General features: G+C 40.8%; 1 protein-coding gene across 7 annotated transcripts in view; it reads right to left on the bottom strand.

Moving 5' to 3' along the window:
* Positions 1-16,923, bottom strand: part of ift80 (intraflagellar transport 80 homolog (Chlamydomonas)) — a 227,487-nt gene that overhangs the window by 149,543 nt on the left and 61,021 nt on the right. For all 7 annotated transcript variants that reach the window (XM_080185487.1, XM_080185491.1, XM_080185492.1 and 4 more), the window contains one exon: positions 2,472-2,581. In XM_080185487.1, the coding sequence (XP_080041613.1) occupies positions 2,472-2,581 (110 nt within the window). The remainder of the gene's footprint in view (positions 1-2,471; positions 2,582-16,923) is intronic.

The raw sequence follows: 16,923 nt of genomic DNA, 5'->3' as shown, positions 1-16,923 counted from the left end.
TATAAGATGAGATAAGGATGTGCAGAAATAACTGCCTTAAATTTTTACAAAAAATGCATTACTACTCATTATTGAAACAACTCTCAAAGTCGTGATCATCCAGATCAGATGAAGTACCAGAAATTAGTGATTTTGATTATTACTCAAATGAAACATGAACAATTATTCCAAATGTTGATACTTAAAATAAACCAAGACTAAAATAGCATAACTTTGTGATTTAATCAAACAAGTAATTTAAATGGCAGCTATGTTCATATCTTAACATGTTAGATCAGTCAACTACAAGTTGAAAGCTGAATTTTTCTTGGCATGAGAAACAAAAACAATTTATCTACATGATTGTAGCAAAACATATCTTGCAACATATTAATTAGGGCTGCTGACTTTTTTTACCAAAATTAATAACTTAAAATATATTTTAGTAGAGAATAATGTCCATTTTCAGTCAACTGAATATAAAATACAAAGAAAATGACTTATAGTACCAACTGCATTAAAAGTACTTACTAAGGTATCAAGTACAACTCTTATCTTACAAACCATGATGATATTGTCACTTTCAAACAAGTCTACAACCATCTCACCTCAATCCAGCAATCTTGTCCCAAACAGATCTTGGATGATATTTCGTTGTTACTGTCCTCCTTGGTATACAAGACTTTTGAATTCAAATCCACAGCTCATAAACTTCAATGAACATGGTACGCAAAATCCTGATATCCACTACCAATCTGACATGGTCACTGTGGAACTGTAACATCATGGTCTTTCACTGTGAATCGATAACTCAAGATTATGCAAGAGACTAGGAACAACTCCAGATCTTTCAACTCCATCATCAACCATCATCACTGCCCTCATCTTCCACCAACATCACTCCTTTGCTGCCCATTTTCATATTTACTGCAATTGTTATTACATCTGTCATTCGAGCCAACGATTGCATGCTTTATCCTTTTCTCTTCATCATATTTATATTTCTCCTTGATATCAATTAAGAGACATGAAAGCATGGTGTTTCATACATCTTTTATAACACCATACTTTTACGTCTCTGCCTCCTTGAATGGATTCTAAGGCTACTGCAACAATATACAGTTGTTGGTTTAATGTTAAGATCTGGATGAATCATAGTAGGAAAAACAAACCATCTTTTTGGCTTCTGCCCGTACCTGGCCATGACCATGTCAAACTCCTCAGCTGCCAAGTCAGAAAAAGTCCATATTTTTGGAACCTTTGCGTACTGTTTGAAATAAAGCTAAGCGTTTTTTTCCCCATATACATTTCAATGCCAAACCCACTTTCTTTCATGTCTACAACATAATCTATCACTATCCCTACATCTCCTATTCCCAACCCATTTTTTTATTAATTTCTCAAATTTAACTTCTCAAACACTTTCTTAACTGAACTTCCATCCACTACAATCATAACTCATTTAAAACATACTGATGCACACCAAGTACCACATCATATCCTTTCCCAAGCTCCAGTGACTCAAAGACTAGCAAGTTTGTTTGAGATCTTTGTCCTTGCTTTCAAATCTTACATCAGCAGTACAATCTAATTATACATCTCCACATCTTCTGATTTTCATTCTCCAACTTCTCCATAGGTGGTCACTTCATGATCCACAAAACAACTACCCCCTGAATTGTCTTCTCCGCATTCCTCTACTTTTCCACCATCCTCCAAGCATTCAAACGCTTGTAAAAACCTTCTTTCCTCAACTTCTATTTTTCCTCTTTTCTGGCATTCGTGATTTTTCTTGTAACCTGCACATCACTTCAATATATTTCTGTGGACATTGAGTTCTATTAGATACAAGTTATTCTTGTATACCAAATGTAACTTATACTTACAATTTTAAAAATTTTGTATTTTATTGTACATACAAATGCTTTAAGTTATCTAAGCAGAAGATTCTTAAAAATAGCAAGAATGTTTCCAAGTCTTGAGTTGTATGTTTAAATGTGTCATCTACTGATCCATAGTAAACCACCAAAGAACACATCAAGTGACAATAATTGAAGATGAATACCCTGATGCCATTGTAATAATTTCAGTCTTAGATCATTCTGTGAAAATTTAAATTGAAAAACCGCACCATTCTATTGTTGTTCTCAGATGTGATGGGTCAGATTTTGTTGAAAATACAATCACACGTGAAAGGTGCACATTGTAATAAACATGAAACTCAGCCAACCACTTGTAACGAAGACGAAATATCCTGCATCTGAATCTCTCAAATTGCTGAACAACTTATGCAATTCCAGCGTTAGGCCGGAATTTTCTTAATATGACACAATCTCATTGTCATGCTGAAACAAACTTTCTGCAATGTCTGATCCAGAAATTCATCAGGCAGAGCACTTTAGACAAAGGCAGAAAGAGTGTTAATTAGCATGGTATTTACATTATTTTATTAATGTCAGCATTCTGATATTGTAAACCTTAAATGTACAGACCTGTAGGACTTTGGCATTTGGTTGTAGAGGCTTAATGATCAGTTGTTTTCCTGAGGTATAAAGAATCTTGTCTGAATCTGGACCCCATGCTACTGAATATACTGGGGTACCTGTGAAAACATTAAGTATAATATATATAGTATCTACTCAGCATAATTCACGTATCCCCTGAAATACATAATCCCACACTCTGAAATAACAGGACTTATACACCATAAAATATTCCCATCCAGGAAATAAAAGTCTATTTAGACAGGTCTTAAGGTAAATAACACAACATTTTCATTTAAATGTTAAAATATATTTATTTAAAGTTACTTGCAGTTTGCTTCTTTTCATACAATAGTCAGCAATTAAAATTATGTGCAAGGCTCCTTTTCCACTTTTTCCTCTTCTAAAGTATTGTTATTGTTTGGAGACAGTGCAACAGTAGTCAGGCACATTGGAGCACCTTGCACAAATGGACCCAAATAAAGAATACTGGCAAATTATTCTGGCATGCCCAAGTATGTCGTTATCCGAAGTTCACATGCCAACTTTTAAAAAAATTGGAATGATGATCAACCCGGATGGGATTTACCCTAGGATTCTCTGGGAGGCAAGAGAGGTGATTGCGGAGCCTCTGGCTCTGATCTTCAGGTCGTCGTTGGTCTCTGGTATAGTACCGGAAGATTGGAGGACAGCAAATGTTGTCCCATTGTTTAAGAAGGGGAGAAGAGACTTCCCTGGGAATTATAGACCGCTGAGTCTTACTTCTGTGGTGGGTAAGGTTTTGGAAAGGATTATTAGAGACAGGATTTATAGTTATTTGGAGAGTAATGAATTGATTAGAGACAGTCAGCATGGTTTTGTAGCGGGTAGGTCGTGCCTTACTAACCTTATCGAGTTCTTTGAGAAAGTGACCAAAGAGGTGGATAGGGGTAAGGCAGTTGACGTGGTGTATATGGATTTTAGTAAGGCGTTTGATAAGGTTCACCATGGTAGGCTTCTGCAAAAAATGCAGATGTATGGGATGGGGGGTGATCTAGGTAATTGGATCAGGAATTGGCTAGCAGATAGGAGACAGAGGGTGGTGGTTGATGGTAAATATTCGTCATGGAGTTCGGTTACGAGTGGTGTGCCTCAGGGATCTGTTTTGGGGCCACTGCTGTTTGTAATTTTTATTAATGATCTGGATGAGGGTATAGTTGGGTGGATTAGTAAGTTTGCTGATGACACCAAAGTCGGAGGTGTGGTAGATTGTGAGGAAGGGTGTCATAGTTTGCAGGGTGACTTAGAAAGGTTGCAGAGCTGGGCCGCGAGGTGGCGGATGGAGTTTAATGTGGAGAAGTGTGAGGTAATTCATTTCGGTAGGAATAACAGATGTGTTGAGTATAGGGCTAACGGGAGGACTTTGAATAGTGTGGAGGAGCAGAGGGATCTAGGTGTATGTGTACATAGATCCCTGAAAGTTGGGAATCAAGTAGATAAGGTTGTTAAGAAGGCATACGGTGTCTTGGCGTTTATTGGTAGGGGGATTGAATTTAGGAGTCGCAGCGTCATGATGCAACTGTACACAACTTGGTGCGGCCGCACTTGGAGTATTGTGTGCAGTTCTGGTCCCCACATTACAGGAAGGATGTAGAGGCTTTGGAGAGGGTGCAGAGGAGGTTTACCAGGATGTTGCCTGGTATGGAGGGGAGATCCTATGAGGAGAGACTGAGAGATTTGGGGTTGTTTTCGCTGGAAAGAAGGCGGCTAAGAGGGGACCTTATTGAAACATATAAGATGATTAGAGGTTTAGACAGGGTAGATAGTGATAGCCTTTTTCCTAGGATGGAGAAAGCTAGCACGAGGGGGCACAACTTTAAATTAAGGGGGGGTAGTTATAGGACTGATGTCAGGGGTAGGTTCTTTACCCAGAGGGTGGTGAGGGACTGGAATGCCCTGCCAGCTGCAGTTGTAAATGCGCCTAGTTTGGGGGCATTTAAGAGATCTGTGGATAGGTTTATGGACGAAATGGGATTGGTTTAGATTAGTGGGTTAGTGTTGTTTTTTTTAAAAGCTGGTCGGCGCAACATCGTGGGCCGAAGGGCCTGTTCTGCGCTGTAATGTTCTATGTTCTATGTTCTATGTTCTAACTTTTTCTCTACCCAAGCAAGGCGATGCCTGATTTGTGAAATGACTGAATATACTTGTAAAATTGAAGAACACATGGCACGTCCAAGGCCAGTTTCAATGGACTTGCAATAACACTAATTTTAAATTTACAGCAAGAATCATCAGAGCTTTCTCTTTGTTTCAAACATTAATGGAATGAGAGGCAGGCTCAATGAAATCCACTCACTACACCACCTCCCACCCCACCTCCTCTTCACCTCCATAGCAAAACCACATCTCCAACTCCAGAGACAGAAGGGAAGTGAACGTTTACAGTGGTTGATGGAGTGCCGATAACGCAGGCTATTTTTTCTTGGATGATGTCAAATTTCTTGAATGTTGGAGCTGTGATCATCTGGGCAAGTGAAGGGCACTTGTAATCCTGATTCATGCCTTCTATTTTGTGGACAAACTTTGGGGAGATAGTTGAGTTATTCACTACAGAACACAAGCCTCTGACCTGCTTCTGTAGCCACCTTATTAGTAGAGCTGATGGCTCACATGGAAGAGCAGCTAAGAAATCTGTGTGATGTGAAAGATGCAATCATGTGGGTTCCCTGAAAAGGCACCCCTAGAGGCATGTAAATGGTATCACCAGACTGCCCAAGAATAAGCTCCAGAAATACACTGGCAATAGTTCTCTCCCAAAAGCCAACCACTACAAGACTTTGAATAGTTTTGCAACACTGAATCAGCCAATTCTGTCTTGCTGTAAAGGCCCCCAAATTGCATCTCTCTTGGAGATGGTAGTCTTGCGCTTGTGTGGTGAAAATGTTATTTGCCACTTATCAGCCCAGGCTAGCATGTTATCCAGATGTTGCTTCACATGGGCATGGATTGCTTTATTACTGAAAGAGCTCCAAATGGATCTGATGTACAATCATCAGAAACAATTGCAATTCTGATTTTATAAAGCAGTTGAAGATAGACGAAGGCATTGGGAATTGCCTTGGGGAACCCTAAAGTAATGTCCTGGAGCTAAAACAATTGGCTTCCGATAATCTTCCAGTGTGACTCTGCCACAGGCATCTCCCTCTCAATTCCCATTTTGTTATTTTGCATACCTCCTCATTAAGATCTTAGGAGCAATATGTTAATTTTATTTTTCTAGCAATTTTGTCTGGGAGACATTCTCCTTAGATATGGTCTCACTCTCTGTTTCCTCTCCTCTACCCCCTCCTGTCCCTCAGCAATGATAATAATATACAAAGGTACACCCACAGAGACTGATGTACCTGATCCTGAGAAGCTCTCGACTGTGGGAGAGATCCATTGCAGTACAGAAGGTTAAGGAGTAGAAACACTAAAGGAAAAATGTGAACATTTCTGATATAGAGCAAATAAGTAAAGATTGGGAGTCAGGCTGAGACAGTGACCATTGAAAGTTTTATGGAGAAAGATAGCAGCACTGATGGGGGAGAGGGAGGGCAGTGAAATTAATAAAGATTTGGGGTAGACACTATGGATTAAATGGTTTCCAAAATTCCCTCCAAAATTGATAACCATCAATAAAAAGAGTTAACAAAGCCAAAGATGTAAAATAAAAGCAAGATGTTAGAAAAACTTAGCTAGTCTAGCACATTTGAGGAGGGAGAAACAGAGTTAAATGGGGCAGGGGGGCGGTGCATGCAACAGAAACCCCATAGATAATGGTAGGACCAGAAGATCCTGCTGCTGGCTCCCACTAAACACTGCGTAGAAAGTCTCATTAGACTCTGTTTCTTTCTCTACAGATGCCACCAGATTTGCCGAGCTTTATCAGCATTTTGTTTTCATTTCAGATTCCAGAATCTGCAGTAATTTGCTTTTATTTTAACAAAGAAATCAAAATGGCACAGGAAGTTTCCTCTTAGATAGCAGCACTGTAGGAAGTACTTAAAAATAGCCACACTCAGCCACCATTATTGGGAAAAATACATTTTGCTACAGGTTCTTTGGGCTGAAGCTGTAGGGCCGCAGCTGGAAAATGTGGGCTCTTTTACTATCATTAATATTTATTTGAAGTAAGTAAGTGGTGCTTGGTGAAATTTCAGGCTAACACAATCCACATTCTTAAGTTAGTAATTGAGATTCAAGGGACCGTAGCCCAAGCTCTACACCTGATGTCTGAGGAGTATGATGTGAGACCTACCATGGTCTCTATTCACATATTTGCACAAAGCATGAAGAAAAACTGAAGCAATGGAGTAAAGAACCTCTGTGCTCAACTCACCACCATAGTATAACATGAGAGCACAAAGGGTTTCTAAATTGTACTCTCCAGAACATAGTCCCAAGAGGCAGTGTTTAGTAGTTGAGAATGCTCCTGGGAGGATGTTTGAGGTGACAGTTTTGACAAGCAGTATTCTCCTTTTTTTAATGACCTTTTATATGTCATTGTTTTCTAAATCCTAACAACAGCGGTTTTATTTGTTACTTCCATTACACAATAACATGGTATTAATTCATCAATCTTTGAAGCCAATTATTTTCCTGGAGAATCTTCCAAAGATTAGAGAGTGACGCCTCCAGCACAAAACAAATGTGACAAACATACTACTTGTTCCTCAAGCCAATATTATAGTTACTTGTGCCCTGAAAATTTGCTTATTGAATTTCAGGAAGGAGCACTGGGTGACACATATTAGGGAGAACAAATGGTTCCTGAACAAGGGAGAAAACATCTTCAAAGTTTGCGGCACTACATAGGCAGCATAGGTAAACTGTTTGTATCTTCCCAAACTTGCCTTCAGAAGGAAGTTAACAAAGCTGCAGTTGGCTTTGAAACATAGTTTGAATTAGCTGTTATGGGCTATTGTAGCATTTAGAAAATTTCCTACAACATAGATGTGATGTCACTGAATTGAGTGACAGAGATTTCCTCCAATGCGTGATACCATATACAAATGGTATATGCATGACAGCCCCAAACCAGAAGAGGGCAAATATTTTACAGATTCCTTCACAAATGTTGTGACTGGCTTGACTGAGCCCAAGGATGCCCTATTATAGGAGTCTGCTACTGAGGTGGGGTGATGACTTAGAAACAGCAAATTTTACTCAAAGTATACCTTATTGACAGTATTCAAGAACACATAACATTGATTGAGTCCCAACATTGACACTTTACATGGGAGGAGTCCCATATGGCACTGCACAAATTCTATTTCTAGTTAACCATAATCAAAGTAAGAAATAATGTCAGAATGCAAGCAGTCATTAACGACAAAAATAATAGTACATGTGGCTTTGGATAGTGGGGACATCGAATGGTTCTGCACCCAGAGGCTTCTTGCAATGGTTATTCCGGCTACTTATGGAGGACTTTGTCAGTTAGGTTAAATCGTAGGACAAACACCAAAAGCAAGAACTGGCAGAAGAATAAGAAAAGAACAGCCAAAAAATCCATTTGGTTTTGCTTATAATCTGAATATCATGTATTTTGGGCGTGGAGTTGAAAAGTTCAAGTGGACGTAATGTTTGCCATCTTCATAATTTGTGTTGCTGCTGTTCATTAATGAAAGTAGAGATAAATAGTCCTTTTCTGAAGATAGCGAGCATTAGGGAGTGTTGTTGCACCTTGCCTGTTGCAGGCATTTCCATTAATTCCCCTGAAGATTTCCAGATCTTCCGAAGAGACTATAAGTCTCTTGACTTCCTTCTCCAGCTGCAAATTTACACCTTTTCTGATTTTCTAGATGCTACACATATATACAATAGTCATAATCCTGTTCATCTTGGCTGAACTGCACAGCAACACATCTCTTGTGCTGTCCAAACACCATTAAGTTGCAAGCTTGTCCAGGGAGAGTGACTTGTAACACAGTTGGCTGGGAATCAAAAAATCTGGCAAGGCAGCAACCCTTAAAGGGGAAGAAAAGTGGAGAAATTAATCAAAACATTACAGCAGAAATGAAGTGGGTAACATCATTGCCTTTGAAAATGAAGTGTTGGAGATTCTACTGTAGCAAGTGGACCATTCTAGGGTGGCTATTTTTAAGGCAGAAGACCAAATGCTGCCCTTTTAGTTCTTTGCACTAATATCAGAAGGAAGACAAATGTAAAGTTTATACACTTTTGTGGGGCCAATTAACGATGGAACAACCCTAACAAGGGTACACTCCAACCTCTGGTATTGATTCAAGCCTATTATAAAGCTTTCAATGCATTTGCCACATCATGTTGCCTGTAGTGCACAGCAAGTGACAGACACGATGTTTGCAAGGGACAATACAGTGATTGCATTCTCTCATTTTGCTCTACTGATTCAGCATTTGCAACTCAACAGGCAACAGGACTCCCTCCAGTTCAAGGCATTGCAATCGCATTTATTTGAAGCATCAGATTTCTTCATACTGACTCTTTGTACAGGCAGAGACCAGTGCCTTTGTCCATGTATTATTCAGTTGCATCATAATCAGAACTACTCTTGTAAGTGCAGGAGACAAACATGGAACAGCAAACAAATGCTTGAATTTACATACAAGTAAATGTCCTTTTCTGTTGCTTTGAAATGTCAGTTTAGGCTGGCTATTAAGAATGCAGATGAGTGCCTTGATCTCAAGACATATTCCTCCCTTACCAGACATTGTGTTTCTTACAAAAATGTCCACAAGCTGCTGTTTACAGAAGACATCATCACTGATTTCTACAAGATTGTCATTGACATGCATAATGATACTGCTATGGTCAACTACAATATGAATATTACACAAAACAATAAGTATGCTTCCTAACTATAACAAATTCTTGCTGCACAATTTTTCCTTCCATCCATTGATAACACCACTGAATTCTGAGCAATGAGTGTTCATTCTTGACGCAAACCTTTAGCATCTGGTTTCATTGTACATACTGTGGATTCATGACCAGAAACAATAGAGATGAGTCCCAAGACAATATACTCAAAACAATTCTTATTAAACAATTCATGGCCAGTAGTGAACAATACATATACAATGAAACCACATGTCAAAAGCATGCATCAGAAATTAACACATTGTCACTCTGGAATGCTAACATATAACAGAAGACTTTCAAATGCTGACTGGAATTCAACAGTTTTATGAAGAATTGAGGCAGCACTGAAATGCCCTGAATTAATTTCCATTTGACAATGAAAACAGGAAAAAGATTACCCGTGTTCCACAAGGTCATTGAAATCATGCTGGACATCACCATGATGTACTTTTACTCAATAATGCTTGCACTAGATTGATCTATGTGCAGGAATCAAAACAAATGTCACCTAAAGCTATAATGCAGAGCAAGTTACCGTAAAATTTGAAGCAACTGAGCAGTAGAGAAAAGTCACACCAGTCAAGTCTTACACTATGTGAGGACAGTGTAGTCCTGATAATGCAGAAATCAAAGGGTTGAGAAGTCAAATTGGAACGAAGTTTGAGCACAGAAAACGAAAAAAAAGTGAGGTTGCGAATGGGCAGAGAGTTTGACGCATTTAACTTTAAACTTGAAGCTTGAAGTTGTAGCTTGGATGAAAAAGCACCCATTATTAGAGTGAGGCAAACTTAGACAAGAAAATCAGAGATTGGAAGGGGAAGGGCAAAGGTTGGCAATAGAACCAGATGTTGTACAGCAAAAGGGCTGAGTCTGCAGCTGCCAGGCACATTCCTTAAACTTTATCCATAAGAACAGGTTTTGATGCACAAGAAATATGGACTTGGCAATGGAAGTTGACTTTCATTCATGTTTTTCATGCAACAAACCTCAGTCTCGTGTGTGAAATATGTGGAATATTGTGCCTTAGGACTAACAAAGTTCCTTGATAATGATGGATTATACCATGATTGATCTTAGCAATAAAGAAGAATATGTAACGAACGACCATGAACTTTAAAGTAAAAACATAATTAAAGTTTGGTATAGGATAAATTATATACAACAGCTATTTAGGCAAGTAGATATAAACATCAATGTAGAATTTACATACACATATACATTTATTCAGGTTGGCTGGCAGCTCCAGCCCAAGTTCCTTTGCTCTACAATATCAGATCATCTGTTGTCATCCTTTGCCCTACACCGCAACCCCCCCCCAACTTTTGACTTTCACTGTCTTAAGTTTGTCTTCCTCAGAGCTGCTGCATTTTTGTTCACGCTTAAGTTTAAAGTTACATGTGCAGAACACACTGCTCATTCCCAACCTCGTTTGTTCCTTCATTTTCCTTATGTTGGAACTGGGCTCAAATGTGACTTCTCAACCCCTTGATGCACTATCATGCCTATACTGCCCTCACAGTGTAAGGCTTGAATGCTGTAACTTTTCTCCACTGTTCAGTAGCTTTAAATTTCAAGTAACATCTTCTACATTACAGCCCATTCAGCTCTGTTGCCTGATGACCTTTGCTCTGCCACTTTTTGCCTGCTTCCCATTGTCAAAGACTCCATTCATGCCTCTGTTGGTATGTTGGATCAGTTGATGTGTACTAATAATCACTCCTAGATCAACTTATCCTCAGTATGATCACATGACTGTGACTCATCAGCTTGTAAGGAAATGCTTACAGCAGTGTGTCCAATGACGCTCTGTCTCCAAACCTATGTGTCTATTAATCATTCCCCCAAGCTTGTTCTACCCTATCTACTAATCCATTATATTGCACAAAAATTCTCTTCCTTTAGTTTTGAATTCTTTTCTTTTGTCCATTGTGCATTATCCATTTACAAATAGACCAAAGATCATACTTGTCCAACTTTTGCCATGACCACATATCCACATCCATTCATGTGAATATTTTGGCTGCCAATCTAAACCCAATTCCATACTCCATTGTGTTTTTTAAAATTTTTCTTCTCTTTATTCCATGGACGCTTCTGTATAATCTTTTCCTTCCTATTGCTGAATAATGTAATTTATTTCATTCTTTTGGAGCACTTCTGTCCTACTGCCTGCTAAATCCATTCCACAAGATATAATTATCCCTTACTTCTACTTTTGTACTCAGTTTTCTTCTGTGTCTCTTCAAAAAACATCAAGGGATCCATCAAGGCTTCAGTCATGCCCTCCTTATGAGCAGCAATCACAACTGCCTCATGTTACTCTCCCGTTGAACTACTCACCTATTGAGCCCGCTGACTAACCTTGCCAATCTCCTTTCCATCTCACTAATCTGAAGTAAAAATTTAATAGTCACAAGTAGGCTTACATTCGCACTGCAATGAAGTTACTGTGAAAATCCCCTAGTCACCACACTCTGGCGCCTGTTCAGGTACACTGAGGGAAAATATAGCACAGACAATGCACTTAACTAGTACGTCTTTGGACTGTGGCAGGAAACCAGAGCACCCGGAAGAAACCCACACAAACTCTGGGAGAATGTGCAAACTCCACACAGATAGTGGCCCAAGCTGGAAATTGAACCTGGGCCCCAGCGCTGTGAGGCAGCAGTGCTCACTACAGTGCCACCATGCCACCCCCCTCCCCCCTCACCATCGATTCATAACCAGTGGATATCAATCATTGCTCTGACTTTCTTTTCTTCATTAATCCACAAGGTGAGTGTTGGTGGCAAGGCTGGCATTTGTTGCCCAGTCCTAACTACCTGTGAATGGAGTGGCTTGCTCAACCATCGCAGAGGGCAATTAAGAGTCAACCATTGGATCTGGTGTTATACATAGGCAAGATCAAATAAGGTCATTAGTGAGCAACTGATGATGCCATGGTCGCCATTACCAAGACTAGCTTTATATTCCAGATATATTAATGGAACTTAAATTCCACCAGCTGCCATGAATGGATTTGAACCCTTATTCCCCAGAGAATTAGCTTTGGCCTAGCTATTAATTCAATTACATTACAACTACAATATAATCTTTTCCTTTCTCCATTCATTCAGCAATTTGTAACTTCATTGTGAATGATTGCATCAACATCATGACTTGATGGAAGCTTGCCTCAAGGGTGATAACACATTCTCCCTTACTAAAGCCTTGCCTGGCTGTACCTTTGCCACTTCCATGGCCCAAACTGTCTCACATGGCCCTCACCGCCAAATGTCATATTGGTCTATCCTCTATTTGTCTTTTACCTCCTGTGTCTTTGAGCTTCACACTATGTGCCCATATTGTTATAGCATCATGATTCTATCTCCTGGGATGTTGTCTATAATAAAGAAGTGGATTTGTCACCATTTAAGAACAGAAACATTACATCACCTAAGGCACAATACATTACTCTGCTGCTAAAGTGTAATTGGTATGAAATAAGGATGGGATCTTCATATTAATTATTATTCATATTATTCTTCAAATTATTATTACTCAACCCTGGAACATTTAGGTAACAAAGCACAGGAGCCAGGCTCCTTTTTATTGACTACAGCTCAGATTTCTACACCATTATTCCTACAAAGCTCATCTCCAAACTCTGTGGCCTGGGGCTTAGCTCCTCCCGCTGCAACTGGATCCTGAACTTCTTAACCCATAGACCACAATCAATAAAGATAGGTCACCTCCTATCAACAGCATCTTCTCCACGATCGTCCTCAGCATCAGTGCCCCACAAGGCACTGATGCCCCCTACTATACTTCTGATACACCTATGACTGTGTGCCCAAATTCCCCTCCAACTTGATTTTCAAGTTGACGACACCACTGTAGTGGGTCAGATCTCAATAATGACAAAACGGAGTACAGGAATGAGATAGAGAATCTGGTGAACTAGTACGATGACAATAATCTCTCCCTCAATGTCAACAAAACCAAAAATAATTTGTCATCGACTTCAAGAAGCTTAGTGGAGAACACGCCTCTGTCTACATCAACAGGGACGAGGTAGAAATGGTCAAAAGTTTCAAGTTTTTTGGTGTCCAGATCACCAACTATCTGTCCTAGTCTCCCCATGCTGACACTATAGTTAAGAAAGCCCACCAACACCTCTACTTTCTTAGAAGATTAAGGAAATTCAGTATGTCAGTTACGACCCTCACCAATTTTTACAGATGCACCCATAGAAAGCATACTTTCTGGTTGTATAGAACACAGCAAAAGTACAGCACAAACAGGCCCTTCGGCCCACAAGTTGCACCGATGATATCCCTACCTACTAGACTTACCTATAACCCTCAATTCTATTAAGTTCCATGTACTCATCAAGAAGTCTCTTGAAAGACCCTGTCAAGTTTGCCTCCACCAGCACCGACGGCAGCTGATTCCACTCACCCACCACCCTCTGTGTGATAAACTTACCCCTGATATCTCTGTACCTACTCCCCAGTAACTTAAACCTGTGTCCTCTCGTAGTAACCATTCCAGCCCTTGGAAAAAGCCTCTGAGAATCCACCCGATCTATACCTCGCAACATCTTATACACTTCTATCAAGTCACCTCTCATCCTTCGTCTCTCTAAGGAGAAAAGACCTCCCTCAACCTATCCTCATAAGGCATGCCACCCAAACCAGGCAACATCCTTGTAAATCTCCTCTGCACCCTTTCAATAGCTTCCACATCCTTCCTGTAATGAGGCGACCATAAGAACATAAGAAATAGGAGCAGGAGTTGGCCATCTAGCCCTTCGAGCCTGCCCCGCCATTCAATAAGATCACGGCTGATCTGGTGGATCAGTTCCACTTTCCTGCTTTCTCCCCATAACCCTTAATTCCCTTGTCTATCAGAAATCTATTTACCCGTGACTTAAATATATTCAACGAGGTAGCCTCCACCACTTCAATGGGCAGAGAATTCCAGAGATTCGCCACCCTTTGAGTGAAGAAGTTCCTCCTCAACTCTGTTCTAAACTGTTCCCCCCCCTTATTTTGAGCCTGTGCCCTCTAGTTCTGTTTTCCTTTCTAAGTGGAAAGAATCTCTCTACCTCTACCCTATCTAGCCCCTTCATTATCTTGTAAGTCTCTATAAGATCCCCCCTCTGCCTTCTAAACTCCAACAAATTCAGGCCCAATCTATTTAATCTCTCCTCATAAGCTAACCCCCTCATCTCCGGTATCAGCCTGGTGAACCTTCTCTGTACTCCCTCCGAGCCCAATATATCCTTAGCAAATAAGGGGACCAAAACTGCACACAGTACTCCAGTTGTGGCCTCACCAGTGCCTTGTACAGTTGCAGCAAGACCTCCCTGCTTTTATATTCTGTCCCTCTCACGATAAAGGCCTACATTCCATTTGCCTTCTTGATCACCTGCTGCATTTGCAGACTGGGTTTTTGCGACTCGTGCACAAGGACCCCCAGGTCCCTCTGCACAGTAGCATGCTGCAGCTTTTCACCCTCTAAATAATATTTCTTCCTACTATTATTTCTACCAAAGTGGATAACCTCACATTTGCTAACGTTATACTCCATCTGCCAGGTTCTCGCCCACTCACTCAGCCTGTCCCGATCTCTCTGCAGACTTTCATTACCCTACACTCAGCCCCCTCCTCCAGATCATCTATGTATACGGTAAACAGTTGAGACCCCAGCGCCAATCCCTGTGGTACTCCATTAGTCACCAACTGCCAACCAGAAAAGCACCCATTGATTCCAACTCTCTGCTTCCTGTTAGATAACCAATCCTCAATCCACGCTAACACTTTACCCCCAACTCCGTGTACCCTAACCTTCTGCAGCAACCTTTTGTGAGGCACCTTATCGAATGCCTTCTGGAAATCTAAAAACACCACATCCACTGGTTCCACCAGAACTGAGCACAGTATTCCAAGACAGGACTGACTAGGGTCTTATAAAGCTGCAATATTATCTCCCGACTCCTGAACTCAATCCCTCGATCGATGAAGGCCAGTACACCATACGCCTTCTTAACCATATCCTCTAACTGCAAGGCCGATTTAAGAGTTCTATGGACCCGGACCCCAAGGTCCTTCTGATCCTCTACACTAAGAGTCTTACCCTTGATATTATACTCCTTCATCCCATTTGATCTGCCAAAATGGATCACTACACATTTATCCGTGTTGAAGTCCATCTGCCACTTCTCTGCCCAGTCTTGCATCCTATCTATGTCTCGCTGCAACTTCTGACATCCCTCCAGACTATCCACAACACCACCAACCTTCGTGTCATTGGCAAACTTACCAACCCATCCCTCCACATCCTCATCCAGGTCATTTATGAAAATTACAAACAGCAAGGGTCCCAGAACAGATCCCTGGGGCACTCCACTGGTGACCGACCTCCATGCAGAAAAAGACCCATCTACAACCACTCTCTGCCTTCTGCGGGTAAGCCAGTTCTGGATCCACAAGGCAATAGCCCCTTGGATCCCAGTATCACAGCTTGGTATGGCTCCTGCTCTGCCCAAGACCGCAAGAAACGACAAAAGATTGTGAATGTAGCCCAATCCATCGCACAAACCAGCCTCTCATCCATTGACTCTGTCTACACTTCCCACTGCCTCGGCAAAGCAACCAGCATAATTAAGGACCCCATGCACCCAGACATTCTCTCTTCCAGCTTCTTCTGTCAGGAAAAAGATACAAAAGTCTGAGGTTACGTACCAACCAACTCAAGAACAGCTTCTTCCCTGCTGCCATCAAACTTTTGAAATGATCTTTCTCTGGATCCTAGCTGTGACTGTAACACTACATTCTGCATTCTCTCACTTCCTTCTCTTATGAACAGAAGGTTTTGTCTGCATAGCACGCAAGAAACAATACTTTTCACTGTATGATAATACATGTGACAATAATAAATCAAATCAAAAATCTATGAAGTGGGGCTGCAGGATGTAAAGAGAATTGGCCTCTTCTGATCTAAGGAAGAAGCTCTTTTTGGTACATCACAAAAAATGTTTTGGTGAACATTGTTTGATAATGAATATGTACAGTTGTGGAACAAAGAAAATTACAGCACAGGAACAGGCCCTTCAGTCTTCCAAGCCTGCACCAACCATGCTGCCCGACTGAACCAAACCCCCTACCCTTCCGAGGACCTTATCCCTCTATTCCCATTGTATTCATGTATTTGTCAAGAAGCCCCTTAAAAGTCACTATCGTATCTGCTTCCACTACCTCCCCCGGCAACAAGTTCCAGGCACCTACTACTCTGTGTAAAAAATCTGCCTCATACATCTCCTTTAAATCTTGCCCCTCACACCTTAAACCTGTGCCCCTAGTATTTGACTCTTCTACCCTGGGAAAAAGCTTCTGGCTAGCCACTCTGTCCATGCCTCTCATAAACTTGTAGACATCTATCAGGTTGCCCCTCAACCTCCGTGGTTCCAGTGAGAACAAACCAAGTTACTCCAACCTCTCCTCAAAGCTAATGCCCTCCACACCAGGCAACATCCTGGTAAATCTTTTCTGTATCTCTCCAAAGCTTCCACATTCTTAAGGTAGTGTGGCAACCAGAATTGAACATGATA

This window comes from Carcharhinus amblyrhynchos, chromosome 3 (genome assembly GCF_965287045.1).
Source record: "Carcharhinus amblyrhynchos chromosome 3, sCarAmb.v2.hapA, whole genome shotgun sequence".
In the NCBI taxonomy this organism is placed as follows: Eukaryota; Metazoa; Chordata; class Chondrichthyes; order Carcharhiniformes; family Carcharhinidae; genus Carcharhinus; species Carcharhinus amblyrhynchos.
This window is presented reverse-complemented; position numbering and strand designations above follow the sequence as displayed.